General features: G+C 38.7%; 1 protein-coding gene across 6 annotated transcripts in view; it reads left to right on the forward strand.

The window, feature by feature from the left end:
- The window catches only part of rabgap1l (RAB GTPase activating protein 1-like), a 458,975-nt gene that overhangs the window by 24,989 nt on the left and 420,337 nt on the right, over nt 1-13,649 (forward strand). For 5 of the 6 annotated variants that reach the window (XM_069937564.1, XM_069937563.1, XM_069937559.1 and 2 more), the window contains exon 3: nt 9,981-10,140. In XM_069937564.1, coding sequence (XP_069793665.1) covers nt 9,981-10,140 — 160 coding nt within the window. Of the gene's footprint in view, nt 1-9,980; nt 10,141-13,649 lie in introns of those variants that run through there. The other variant, XM_069937562.1, reaches the window with a different exon arrangement.

The raw sequence follows: 13,649 nt of genomic DNA on the forward strand, positions 1-13,649 counted from the left end.
TCCAGATTTTATTCAAGGTTATTTGAATATATTTTGATTTGACCATGTAGAAATTACAGCACTTTTTATACATAGAACCCCCCCCCCCCCCCCCCTCATTTCAGAGCACCATAATGTTTGGGACATTTAGCTTCACAGGTGTTTGTGAGTACTCAGGTATGTAATTGCTTAATTGGTGTAAGTATAAGAGAACTACGCTTGCTTCTAAGCTTTTAATCACATTTACAGTCTTGTAATTGGTATTTTTCAACATGAGGACCAGAATTGTGCCAATGAAAGTCAAAGAAGTCATACCTTAGAATTATCAAAATCAACTGTTTGGGATATCATTTTAAAAATTATTTTATCTTGATTTTCATAGACTCTCAAAATTTAAACAAACAGTAGAATCTTTCAACATTCATGCAATATACAGAGTTTGTGTTTATACCGACCCCCCCACACCCCCCCCCCCCCCCCATTCTTACCCTACTGAAAAAAACAGTGAATTACCAGTATATTGTAAGATACAAATTCCGGAAGGATCATAGATCCCCTACAATTTTTTGGAACATCATTAAGAAGAAAACATACTGATGAACTCATTAAGCGCAAAGGGACTGGTTGGCCAAGGAAGACATCCACTGCTGATGGAGAATTCTCATCATAATGAAGAAGAATTCCTAAATGCCCGTCTAACAGATCAGAAACACCCTTGAGGAGGTAGGTGTGAATGTGTCAATGACATCTGCCTGCTGAAGATTTCATGAACAGAAATACAGAGGCTACACCTCAAGATGCAAACTATTAGCTAGCCACAAAAGAGGTTTTTCAGATTATAATTTTCCAAGATGTATTTAAAAGAGCCTTCAAAATTCTAGAAAAAGTTATTTTGGACAGATGAGTCCAAGATTAATCTGTATCAGAGTGATGGGAAGAGCGAAGTGTGGAGATGTAAGGGATCTGCCCAAGATCCAAAGCATACCCCCTTATCTGTGAAACATGGTAGTGGAGGTGTTATGGGCTGGGCATGTATGGCTGCCACAGGTACTTTCACACTTATTTACATTAATGATGTAACTATGGATAGCTGTAGCGAAATGAATTTCAAGGTACATAAAAATATCTGAGAGGAGTCACGTGATGGAGTAGTGGCCGGACGGAGAACTCCAGCCCTCTCCAGAAAAGTCGGGAAAAACAAGAGAAAATACAAAGGCACAGAAATAAAATTTAAGAAAAGTGAGTATAAAGGTGGAACGAAGATGGAGACAAAAGAAGAAAAATCAAAATCAACGGTAAGAAGAGAGGAAGAGAAGACAACGGAGGAAAAAGGTGAAGGCCTTACCTGTCCGAAGAGGCCCGCTGTGGAGAGAGGAGCCCGCTACCTCAGGTCGGTAGAAAAAGAACTACAACAATGGCTCGCAGAGCCGAGTAAAAGTGCGCAACCGCGCATGAAAAAAAACACACTGACGGGAGGGGGGACCAGCTGGGGAGTCGATCTCCACAGCCGGCAACGACAGCTGCAGAACACCTGCAGCAAGAAGAGACCACAGAAGACAATAGAAACAAGAAAGAAGAGAAGGAAAGAGCAACAAAGAAACAACAGATGGCCAACCCAGAGGAAGAAGAAGAGGAAGAATACAGTGAAATAGATGAAGGGAAAGGCAAGGTAAAGGATTTACTTTCTCTTGTTAGAAGATGCATGGAGTCATTTAAAGAATGGCAAACACAGGAATTCAATGATTTAAGAAGAAGAATAAACAACACAGAAGAGAAAGTGAATAAAATAGATATGACCTTAACAGAAATGGGGAAAAAAATGGACAAGATGGAAGAACGGGCAGTAGCAGCAGAAATGGAGGTAGAAGACTTAAAAAAGAAATTGGAGGAATCTAATAAAAAAACTAAAGAGACACAAGAACTACTAGCTCAAAAAATAGATATAATGGAAAATTATAACAGAAGAAATAACATAAAGATAGTGGGCCTTAAGGAAGATGAAGAAGGCAAGAATATGAGGGAGTTTATAAAAGAGTGGATCCCTAAGACCCTAGGATGTCCAGAACTACAGCAAGAAATGGAAATAGAAAGGGCACATAGAGCATTGGCCTCTAAACCACAACCACAACAAAAACCAAGATCTATTGTAGTAAAATTCCTAAGATATACTACAAGAGAAAAGGTACTGGAGAAGACAATGGAAAAAGTAAGAGAGGGCAACAAACCACTGGAGTATAAAGGGCAAAAAATCTTCATTTATCCAGATATAAGTTTTGAACTCCTAAAGAAGAGAAAAGAGTTCAATACAGCAAAGGCGATTTTATGGAAGAAAGGGTATAAATTTATACTAAAGCATCCTGCGGTATTGAAAATATTTATTCCAGGACAACAAAACAGACTATTCTCGGATCCAGAAGAAGCACGAAAATTTGCAGAACAATTACAAAAATAGACTGAGGGATGAAAACGGGTAATGAGAGTAAAAATGATCACGATTGATATGTATGTGGGTAAAGACAAAAATAGACTGAGGGATGAAGATGGGTAATGAGGGTAAAAATGACCACGATTGATATGTATGCGGGTAAAGAGGTATAAGAGTGAATAGAGACAATGTGCATACGTGAAAGTATCTGTAATTAGAGGAAAATATAGATAGTATAGACAAGAATTAATAAGGGAAGGTAATGGAATAGAGAGAATAAGGAGGGAATTAAAAGAGTGACCTTTGTGACATATGAAAAGTGAAATCTTTTCTGGGGGGGGCTGGGTGGGGGAAAAGAGCGGTCACTGCAAAATCAGTTGACGCTTGCGAGTGGATTCGCACATCCAAATGGAGAGGGGAGATGTGGTTGTCCGACAAGGGATAAAGGACAACTCAGGAGGGGAAGGGGAGATTGGGGATAAAGAAGATAGAAATAGGAGAATAAGGAAAATGTTGGATGTTGTAGGAATGTTGTCTGGTAAAGAGTTGAAAATAAGAAAACAGAAGTGGAAAAGGAGGAAAGGTAATGATGGAAAAACGGAAAGAGAAGATAAACAAAATATAAAATGGCTACGCTGAACTATATGACTTTAAATATTAATGGAATACATAACCAAATTAAAAGGAAGAAACTACTAAATTTACTGAAAAAGGAAAAAATAGATATAGCATTTGTCCAAGAAACACACTTAACTGAATTGGAGCACAAGAAATTAAAGAGAGATTGGGTAGGACATGTAACAGCAGCATCGTATAATTCAAAAGCAAGAGGAGTGGCTATATTAATTAGCAAAAATGTGCCATTTAAAATAGAAGAGGAAATAATAGATCCAGCAGGGAGATATGTTATGATAAAATGTCAGATATATTCGGAGCTTTGGAATCTACTTAATATATATTCACCTAACGAAGAAGATCAAAAGTTTATGCAAGATATCTTTTTGAAGGTAGCTAATACGCAAGGGAACATACTAATAGGAGGGGATTTCAATCTGAATTTGGATCCAAATATGGATAAAACGGGGAAAAAAATTAACAGGAAGAACAAAGTAACCAAATTTATAATTAAATGAATGCAAGAAATGAAACTTGTGGACAAATGGAGGAAACAAAACCCAAAAGTAAAGGAATACTCATACTAATCGACTAGACATAAAACATACTCAAGAATAGACCTATTTTTGTTATCAGCTAGTATGCAGGATAGAGTAAGAAAAACAGAATATAAAGCGAGAATGCTATCGGACCATTCACCCTTAATACTGACAGTAAAGCTAGAGGACATCCCTCCAAGAATGTATAGATGGAGATTAAACCCCATGCTACTTAAAAGACAGGATTTTAGAGAATTTATTGAAAAACAATTAAAAATGTATTTTGAAGTAAATACGGAATCAGTGGAAGATAAGTTTATACTATGGGACACAATGAAAGCATTCATTAGAGGGCAAATAATAAGTTATGTAACCAAGATGAAGAAGGACTATAATCAGGAAACAGAGCAGTTGGAAAGGGAAATAGTAAACATAGAAAAAAAATTAGCAATAAAGGAAGATACAACCAAAAGAAGAGAATTGGCGGATAAAAAAATAAAATATGAAACATTACAAACATATAAGGTGGAGAAGAATATAATGAAGACAAAACAGAAATATTATGAACTAGGTGAAAAAACACACAAAATCTTAGCATGGCAGCTTAAGACAGAGCAAACTAAGAAAATGGTATTGGCAACAAGGAAAAAAGACAAACAAATTACATATAATCCAAAAGAAATTAAGGAAAACTTCAGAGAATTCTATGAACAATTATACCGAACTGAAAACGAAGGGAAAGAAGGGAAAATAGATGAATTTTTGACTAAAATTGAACTACCAAAACTACAAATAGAGGAACAAAATAAATTAACAGAACCATTTGGAACAGTAGAAATACAAGAGATAATAAAAAAATTACCAAATAATAAGACACCAGGAGAGGATGGACTCCCAATAGAATTCTACAAAACATTTAAAGACCTATTAATACCGCCCCTCCTGGATGTAATCAACCAGATTGATGAGACACAAAACTTACCAGATTCATGTAAAACAGCAATAATTACAGTGATACTAAAACAAGGGAAAGATCCACTCTCACCAGCGTCATATAGACCAATATCTTTGCTAAACACAGATTATAAGATAATAACTAAACTATTAGCAAACAGATTAGCAGAACAGGTACCGAAAATGGTAAATTTAGACCAAACTGGATTTATCAAAAAAAGACGCACAACAGACAATATTTGTAAATTTATTAACTTAATTCATGCAGTAGAAGGAAATAAAGCACCTGCAGTAGCAGTTGCTTTAGACGCAGAGAAGGCCTTCGACAGAGTAGAATGGAATTATTTGTTCAAAGTATTGCAAAAATTCAGTTTACCGGAGAAGTATATTAATTGGATTAAAGCATTATATAAGGGACCGTTAGCGAAAGTGACAGTAAATGGACATGTATCAAAGCAATTTAACTTAAGCAGGTCAACGCGGCAGCAATGCCCACTATCACCATTATTGTTTGCGCTAGCTATAGAACCACTAGCAGAATCGATAAGAATAGATAATAATATAAAAGGAATAAAAATAAAAGACAGGGAATATAAAATCAGTCTATTTGCAGATGATGTGATAGTGTACTTAACAGAACCAGAACTATCAATAAAAGAACTATATAAGAAATTGAAGGAATATGGAGAAGTGTCGGGATACAAGATAAACGTAAATAAAAGTGAAGCAATGCCTATGAATAATGCGGATTTCTCAAAATTTAAGAAGGAATCCCCATTCAGATGGCAAATGCAGGCAATAAGATACCTAGGTGTACAAATAAACAAAAATCTAGGCCAATTATATAAACTCAATTACAATCCACTAATGAAAAAATTACAGGATGATTTAGAGCATTGGAAAGAGCTACCACTAACACTGATAGGAAGGATAAACTGTATTAAAATGAACATTTTTCCAAGGATACTATACTTATTTCAGGCATTGCCAATACAACTGACAGAAAAATTCTTCAAAGAGTTAAAGAAAATAATAAGGAAATTTTTATGGAGAGGGGGGAAACCGAGGATAGCACTAGATAAATTAACAGAATGGTATAAACAAGGAGGCTTACAATTGCCAAACTTCAAAAATTATTATAGAGCCGCACAATTAAGGTACCTATCAGATTTTTATCAAACAAGGGAAAAACCAGACTGGACGAGATTAGAATTAGATAAAATAGGGGAAAAGATACCTGAACACATATTATATAAATGGGACGTAAAATTGGTACAACATAGAACTTCTCCAGTATTACACCATCTCCTCAATATATGGAAGAAGATTCATGTAGAAAGAAATAAAACAAATTATCAATTACCAAAACTAATATTGACGCAAAATAAGCTACTCCCTTTTACAATAGACAACCTTTCCTTTAGAAAATGGGAAAAAAAAGGGATTAAAAGAATAGAAAATTGTTTTTCAGGAAGTAGATTCTTATCCTTTGAACAAATGAGAGATAAGTACAATATAACTGGAGATACAGCGCTGGCATATTACCAACTGAGATCCTACTTGAAAGATAAATTAGGAAGCAATTTGAGTTTACCAGAGGGAAGTAACCTTGAATATGTGATTACAGATACAATGTTAATCAAAAGATTTATAACAAATATGTATATTAAACTGCAAGAAAAGGAGAATGAGGAAACAAATGGTAAAACTAAACAAAAATGGGAACAAGATTTAAATATAAAGATAAAAAAGGAAACATGGGAGAAATTATGTTCTGGAACGATGAGAAATACAATAAATACGAGGCTGCGTATGATACAATATAATTGGTTACACAGAGTATACATTACACCGCAAAAGTTAAATAAATGGGACCCAACAGTATCTGATAGATGTTTTCGATGTAAAAAAAGAAAGGGGAACAACAATTCATGCAATCTGGACATGTGAGAGAGTAGAAAAATTTTGGGATGATCTCAATCAGATATTAAATAAAATAACAGAAAACAATATACCAAAGAATCCAGAGATCTTTCTCCTAAGTAACATAAAAAATAAAGAATTTGGAATTGACTTGGAAGATGCACAAAAAAGATTTGTTAAGATAGCCCTAGCCGTAGCAAAAAAATGTATTATGTCAACCTGGAAATTGGAAGATAATTTGAAAATACAACAATGGTATATAGAAATGAATAAATGTATTCCATTAGAAAAAATAACATATAGTTTAAGAAATAATATTGAAATATTTGAACAAGTATGGGAGCCTTACATTAAACACAATAGCGAAAACCTACCGGGAACAAACATTACCTAAGTTGATGGAAAGGAAAGAAAAGAAAAGAATGGACTCAGTAGAATTTCTGGTGTATTTTTGTTGAATGACAACATTGTCTGACTGGCTTAATGCAACCTAGATTGTATACCTAAAATGTATGAGAGGGGGGGGTGGTGGGTGGCTTGGGAGGAGGGGGTGGGGGGGGGAAGAAAAAGTCTGTATATGTGTGAAAAAGAAAAAGTGTATATCATGGCTAACGTGATTTATGGTGTGAAAAATAAAAAATGTAAAAAAAAGGTACATAAAAATATCTTACCTGCTCAAATGCTTCCTACTCACTCGATGCTGCTTCAGCCTACAGCAGAACATTGATCCCAAACAACTAAAGCAAGAAAGGAGTTTTTCAAAGTTTAAAACTTGGAAAATTCTTGAATGGCCAAGTCAGTCACCTGATCTAAATCCAATTAAGCATCCCTTCCATCTGCTGACGATGGCTGCAGTAGAGGCCTGGCAGAGCATCACCAGAGAAGATACTCAGCACCTGGTGAATCACAGACTAAACATGTACTAAACATGACTTCTTTAATATGCATACCATTGTTATGTCCCATGAAATGAGGGGATGATGTATAAAAAGACCTGTAATTTCTACGTGGTGAAACCAAAATGTATACAAAATAACCTTGAATAAAATCGGGAATGTGTAGTTAATCATGTGAATTGTTTGATTACAAATTAAAACTGAGAAGCACAGGGAAAATAAAGGAACAAAGTATTTTTGTCCCAAACATTATGGAGGGCACTGAACATAACCAATGTTTTGGACTTGAGCCTTCATCCAGGTATGAGCAAAATGTAGGCAGGCGTATCAACAAAATGGTGGGGGAAGGGGCAGGGGAGGATCACAGTCCCACAGGAAGGAAAAGTTGGATAAGGGAGGGAGGGCGCACCAACAAATAAGGGGAGGGGGGATGGTTCTGTGAATGGAGAGGGAAAGGGGTGGAGAGCTGGAGGAGAGACAGATGGGGAAGAGAGGGAGAACAGGGAGTAGGCTAGCAGAAAGTGGAGAAGTTGATGTTAATGCCATCTGGTTGATCTCCAACTGATGCCATTAAAGTGACTTCTCTGGTTTCTGCTAGCCTATGCCCTCTCTTCCCTATCCCTTTGTCTTCTTTCTTCCAGTTTTCCATCTCTTCCCTCTCCATTCACAGAGTCATCCCCCCCCCCAGTGCGCCCTCCCTCCCTTATCTGCCTATTACGTCCTGCCTGCAGCTCTGCACTTCTTCCCCCACCCCACACCCACCATTTTGTTCAGATGCCTGCCTATATTTTGCTCACACCATGATAAAGGGCTCAGGCCTGAAACATTGGTTCAGTATCTATAATCTTTGCTATATAAAGTATACTATTTAACCTGCTGAGTTTCTCCAGCATTGTGTTTTTAGGTCATGCAGCAACCACAGGATCAGTGTTTCAGGGTTGAGGATTTTGGCCTATTTCATGAGAAATATAAATTTTTTTCAAACCCTCTTCCCCCAAACCCTCTCTTACACATTGTTTCCAATTTTATGACCCATTTTGCTGATCATGTTGTCAGCCCTCTTCCAATTATGTCTTGTACACCTGCCTTCCCCACTTCTTCCTCACTATTTCCCATCTCCATACCATCTCTGCTTTGCACCTTCCTTGAGATCTCAATCTTCTTTCTGAACCACCTAGCTTGCACCTTCTGATCTCTCATTGCCCTGCTGCTCCTTGTCCAGCGTATCAGTTGCATGCAAATACTCCCCTCACCCACCCACACCACCCCCCAATCTGACCTCCCCAGGTCTCTCTGAGACCTCCATGACTGCACATCGTATCTGGGGCCTCGTGTACAGTTGCATATCTGAGCCTAGACAAGAAGCTGAAAACAAGATCTGGTGCAGAAGTGGGACTGGCAGATTGGGTTTGTGGCTATAGTTTGGGCATTGGTATCCAACATGACCTGCTTGCCTCATGGCCTTCCACTCTACAGTTCTAATTTATAGAGTTGTCCAGCACGGAATCATGCCTAGACGCACACCTTGTCTGCGCTGAACAACATGCACCCCTGCTTTAGTCTCACTTGCTCACATTTTGCCCACATCCTTTCACTCCCTTCCCATCTATGGGTTATCCAGGTTTTTCCATAAAGGAAGCTAATGTACCTTCCTCCACCACTTTGGCAGCTCATTCCATGTGCCCACCACCCTCTGACTGAAGTAATGACCCCTCTCGTCCCTTCTAGATTCTATATCCCCTCCTGATGGTTATAAGCTCTCATCTTAGATTCTCATACTCTAGGAAACAGGCTGTCACTATTTCACTTTATGCCCCTCATCACCACAATGAGGTGACAGATGTGCATAGGATGCTAAAGAGCGGCCTTGCACAGATTTGTCATAGCATGAGAGAGATAGATAAGGAAAAACTTGTCACTGTCTTTTTCCTGGAAGTCTAAAACCAGAGCAAATAGATTTAAACAGAGAGAGGAAAGATTTAAAAGGGCCTGAAGGGTGATGGTTATGTGCAATGAGCTGGCAGAATGAGTGGTAGAGGTGGGGACAATTACATTGTTTAAAATACTTTTGGACAGATGTGTAGATGGGAAAGATTTAAAGAGGTATGGGCCAAACACAGGCAAATGAGTATAGTGCAGATAGACAACCTGGTTAGCATAGATACATTGGGCTAAAGGATTTGTTACCATGTTGTAAAACCCCATGACTCAAGAAAGTCTGCAGATGAGTACAATACACAAACATGCTAGAGAAACTCACCAGGTCACTATCTTTTTTTTTGCTCAGTTACTTACATCTCCGTTAGTGTCATGGTATTGCAGGCTAAAACCCACATCAGATATTCTGTAGTAAAGGCCGCCACTGACATGAACTCCAGAGAAGATTATTAAATTAAGTAGATAATGGGAAATGTGAAACAATATGTGCAAGTCGGTGCCAATTTTATTTAAGCAATATGGTTTAAAATCTTGAATAAGTTTATTTGTATTTTAGATTCTGTAATAGAAGAGATCTTTAAGTTGAAAAAATCCCCAAATGTGAGGTGGAGCAGGGGAGTTTGAGACAGCCGATAGCTGAATGATTGCTCTCAATTGTCATGTGTGTTTGCGTGTTGCGAATGACTTGTCACTTTTTGTCACTGCCTCCAGATAGCTTGTAATGGGGATGAGCAGCAGTTGAAGGCAGCACTGGAGGAAGGGCAGAAAGATGACATAACAATCGGAGCAGGAGGAGAGAAGATACATCGAAGCCCAATGTTCCAAGAACAAAAGCCTCGACATTTAATCTTGGATTCCTGGGCTGTGGAAGGTAATTGGACATTTGCTGTTGTGCGCTTAAGTGCTTAATGCGGCTTAGTTGTGTGCAAGTGGTGCACAGCGAGTAGTTACACATGGCAACAAAGTACAAGAGAAAGGTTGCAATACACAAATGTGCTGGAGAAACTCAGAAGGTCACGCAGCATCCAAAGGAAGTAAAGGGAAGCTAACGTTTCATGCCTGGGCCCTTCGACAAGTATAAGCAAAAATAGGTGCTTGAGTAAAAAGATGGTGGTGGGGGGGGTGGAGAGAGGAGGAGGGAGACTGGAGGAGGAGCAGGGTGAATACAGGTGTTTTCTGCTGTAGACATTACCATTCATATGTACATGTGAGAAGTTGGTCCCTGATACCGAATGGCTGGCATTGTAAATTAGTAAGATATCTAGGACATACTTTTACCATAGTTAATATTGCTTCATCTTGTGTTACTCTGGTCATTTCTGCTGCAGAAATGTTTATCATGTTACAGAAGTTAAGTTCCTTGTCATCTGCGGCACTCGATGAGTAAGGTGAATACAGCAAAAGGGAAATGCTTCATCTACTTTGCACCCTGCATCCTATTTTGGACATTCTGTATACAGTCGCATTCAATTATCTTCCAATCTCTTCCCTGCAAGTGGCCTCAGTATTATTTGATTGTCTACTTCCTCAGTGGGGGGAGGAAGTTGAGACTGAATTTTATTTGGCTTAATTGTTGAAAGGTTACATGACAGATTGGACTGTTTACATGAAGTTCACATCCGTGAAAAGCAATGCCATCTGCAAAGCAGCATTAGAACATAACAGCACAGGCCCTTTGGCCCTCAATATTATGCCGACCTATATAAACCTTCTTAATAATCTAAACCTTCCCTACTTCACACCCATAACTCTTTATTTTTCTTGCAACCATATGCCTGTTTAAGTGCCTTTTAAATGTTTGTATTGAACCATCTCCACCACCAACCCTGGCATGCATTCCAGGCATCCACTACTCTCTATTTGGAAAAACTTACCCCAGTTGCCTACCCTAAAATTTCATCCCCTTACCTTAAACAAATGCCTTTGGTATTTTCATCAGTTGATCCAGGCAAAAGGTGATGACTGTCCACTCTATCTATGCCTCACATAATCCTGTAGACCTCTATTAAGACACCTCTCATCCTTCATTCCAAAGATCAAAGTCCAAGCTCTCCTTTCCTTATAAGACATGTTCTCTAATCCAGGCAACATCCTGGTAAATCTCCTCTGTACCCTCTCCAAAGCTTCCACATCAGAATGAACACAGTATTCCAGGTATTGTCTAACCTGAGTTTTATAGAGATGCAACATTACCTCATGGGCCTTGAACTCAATCCCCTGACTAATAAAAGGCCAGCAGTCTTCTTCACTACCCTCTCAACTTGCTCAGCAACCTTGAGAGATCTATGGATCTGGGTCCCAAGTTCCCTCTTCTTCTACACTGTTAATTAGGTTAATTCTGCCATGAACTATGAACAAATTGTGCATAATTAATTAAATCTGTAATGAGGTTAACCAGGAACAGGAAGTCTGATACAGGCTTGGGAATGGAGAGATGGCATGTGAAAGTTTGGTGTTGTACACCACTTGAGAAATTACTTATAATTTAAGAGATAAATATTATATATTTTAGAAAATATGGTGCCCATATTTATGAAGTGTGGGTCTGAATATTTAAATGAATCTCAGACATTCCCTTTCTCTTAAAGGTCTCTGTATATTAGAAGAAGTCTTATAGTAAGGAACACTCCTGTTGAAGATCTGTCCCACTTTTTTTTGATTTGTAGGGGTAGAGGGAGGAGGGTGGTAGGTTTATAGTGTGGGGCATTCTTTCTCTATCATTCTTTTCTTTTTTCCTATATATATCACATATATTTGAAATGAACTTGCATTATCGTAAAACAGTGGTTCCCAAACTTTTTCAGTCTTTCAGCCCCTTGGCCTCCAGGCCACATTCCTGAGAACCCCCCCTCCATACAATGGTGCTGGGAGGTGTGGTAGTGGCGGTGCTGAGTGGGGTTGGGGGGGGGTTTAGTGGCAGTGCTGAGAGGGAGTAGTGGCGTCGCTGAGTAGGGGTTGGTGGCGGCGCTGAGAGGCAGGTGGTTGTTGTGCTGAGCGGGGGGGGTAGTGACGCCAGTACAACTGGGCGGCATCAGAGACCAACTCTCACAAGAACGCCTTATCGCCATTTATTTTGCTCACTATGGCCAGAAAATTACTGCACTGGCTTCTTCATTAAACTTTGCAGCAAACTGAATAAAAACAAGAACAAAGGTTCTGAATGCCCCCTATTTCCTCATTGCCCCATTTTCCCTACTGCCCCCTTGGATCTTTCCACCGCCCACAGCGGGCAGCAGTGCTCAATTTGGGAAACACTATTGTAAAATAAGTGAATTTTTTGTTTTAAATATATACATAAAATTTAAAAAAAACATGAACTGCTGGAAACACTCAGTGGATAGTGGGGTGAAAGCAGAGTTAAATTTTGGTTAATGGAAAGTGAGAAAGAATGGATTTTCAGTTTCAGAGAGGGCGAGATGAGTCGACACTATAGTGCAATACATGAAAGTGCTGGAGAAGCTCAGCATGTCACATGACATCTATAGGAAGCCAAAGGTAACCAGCGGTTCAGGCTTGAGTCCTTTGTCAAGGTACAGGGTGTGTTTGTGATTGGGTGGATCTTAGGTTTCCCAACTGGCAAGGTTTCTTTTGGTTTTGAAGGTGAGCATGATAACCCTTCCTGCAACACACTGCTGTGTTCTGTCAGAAAGCATTTGATCATGGAATTCTATTCCAACCACTTGAGGCATAGTTAGTATATTGACTGTAGTGATTCAAGGTAAAATGCCCATCACTATCACCTTGGAGATCTATGACAGTAACCAGAAAACTGGTTACGCTGCATCTGGTAAGAGAGGAACAGTTCTAACGTTTTAGGCCGAAGGCCTTTCATCAAAAGTAGGAAAGGTTAGTGATCAGAAGTGATTGAAGAAAGGGGAGAAGCGGAGAGCTGTGCCAACATACTAAGAACTTGGTGTGAATCATAGGATGGTTTCCCCATCAATGAACAAGTCAAGCTATGGTTTTAGGGGAATTAGGGGATATGGGGAGAAGGCAGGTAGGTGGAGTTAGGTCATAAATTAGATCAGCCATGATCGTATTGAATGGCGGAGCAGGCTCGATGGGCCATTTTTGGCCTACTCCTGTTCCTACTTCCTATGTTCCTATGGTTACAAAATCCATTTAATTCCAATAATCTATATGTAATCCAACTAATTAATTTAGCTCAATGGTTAGCCAGTTTTGGTGGTGAATATTGATGTTCCCCAATTGAAGCTCTTCATTTCAGAAGTTTCTACAAAAGCTGGTTTCCATGAGAGAGCACTGCTTTTCATTTGCTGGCATGGTAGGTGGTTAATCATCATGGGATTATCTTGACTTTACTATACCTAAAGCTGTGAGATTTCCTTGAGTACTTAAAGCTCTCAGAACCATCTTCAT

This window comes from Narcine bancroftii, chromosome 5 (assembly GCF_036971445.1).
Source record: "Narcine bancroftii isolate sNarBan1 chromosome 5, sNarBan1.hap1, whole genome shotgun sequence".
NCBI classification, from domain to species: domain Eukaryota; kingdom Metazoa; phylum Chordata; class Chondrichthyes; order Torpediniformes; family Narcinidae; genus Narcine; species Narcine bancroftii.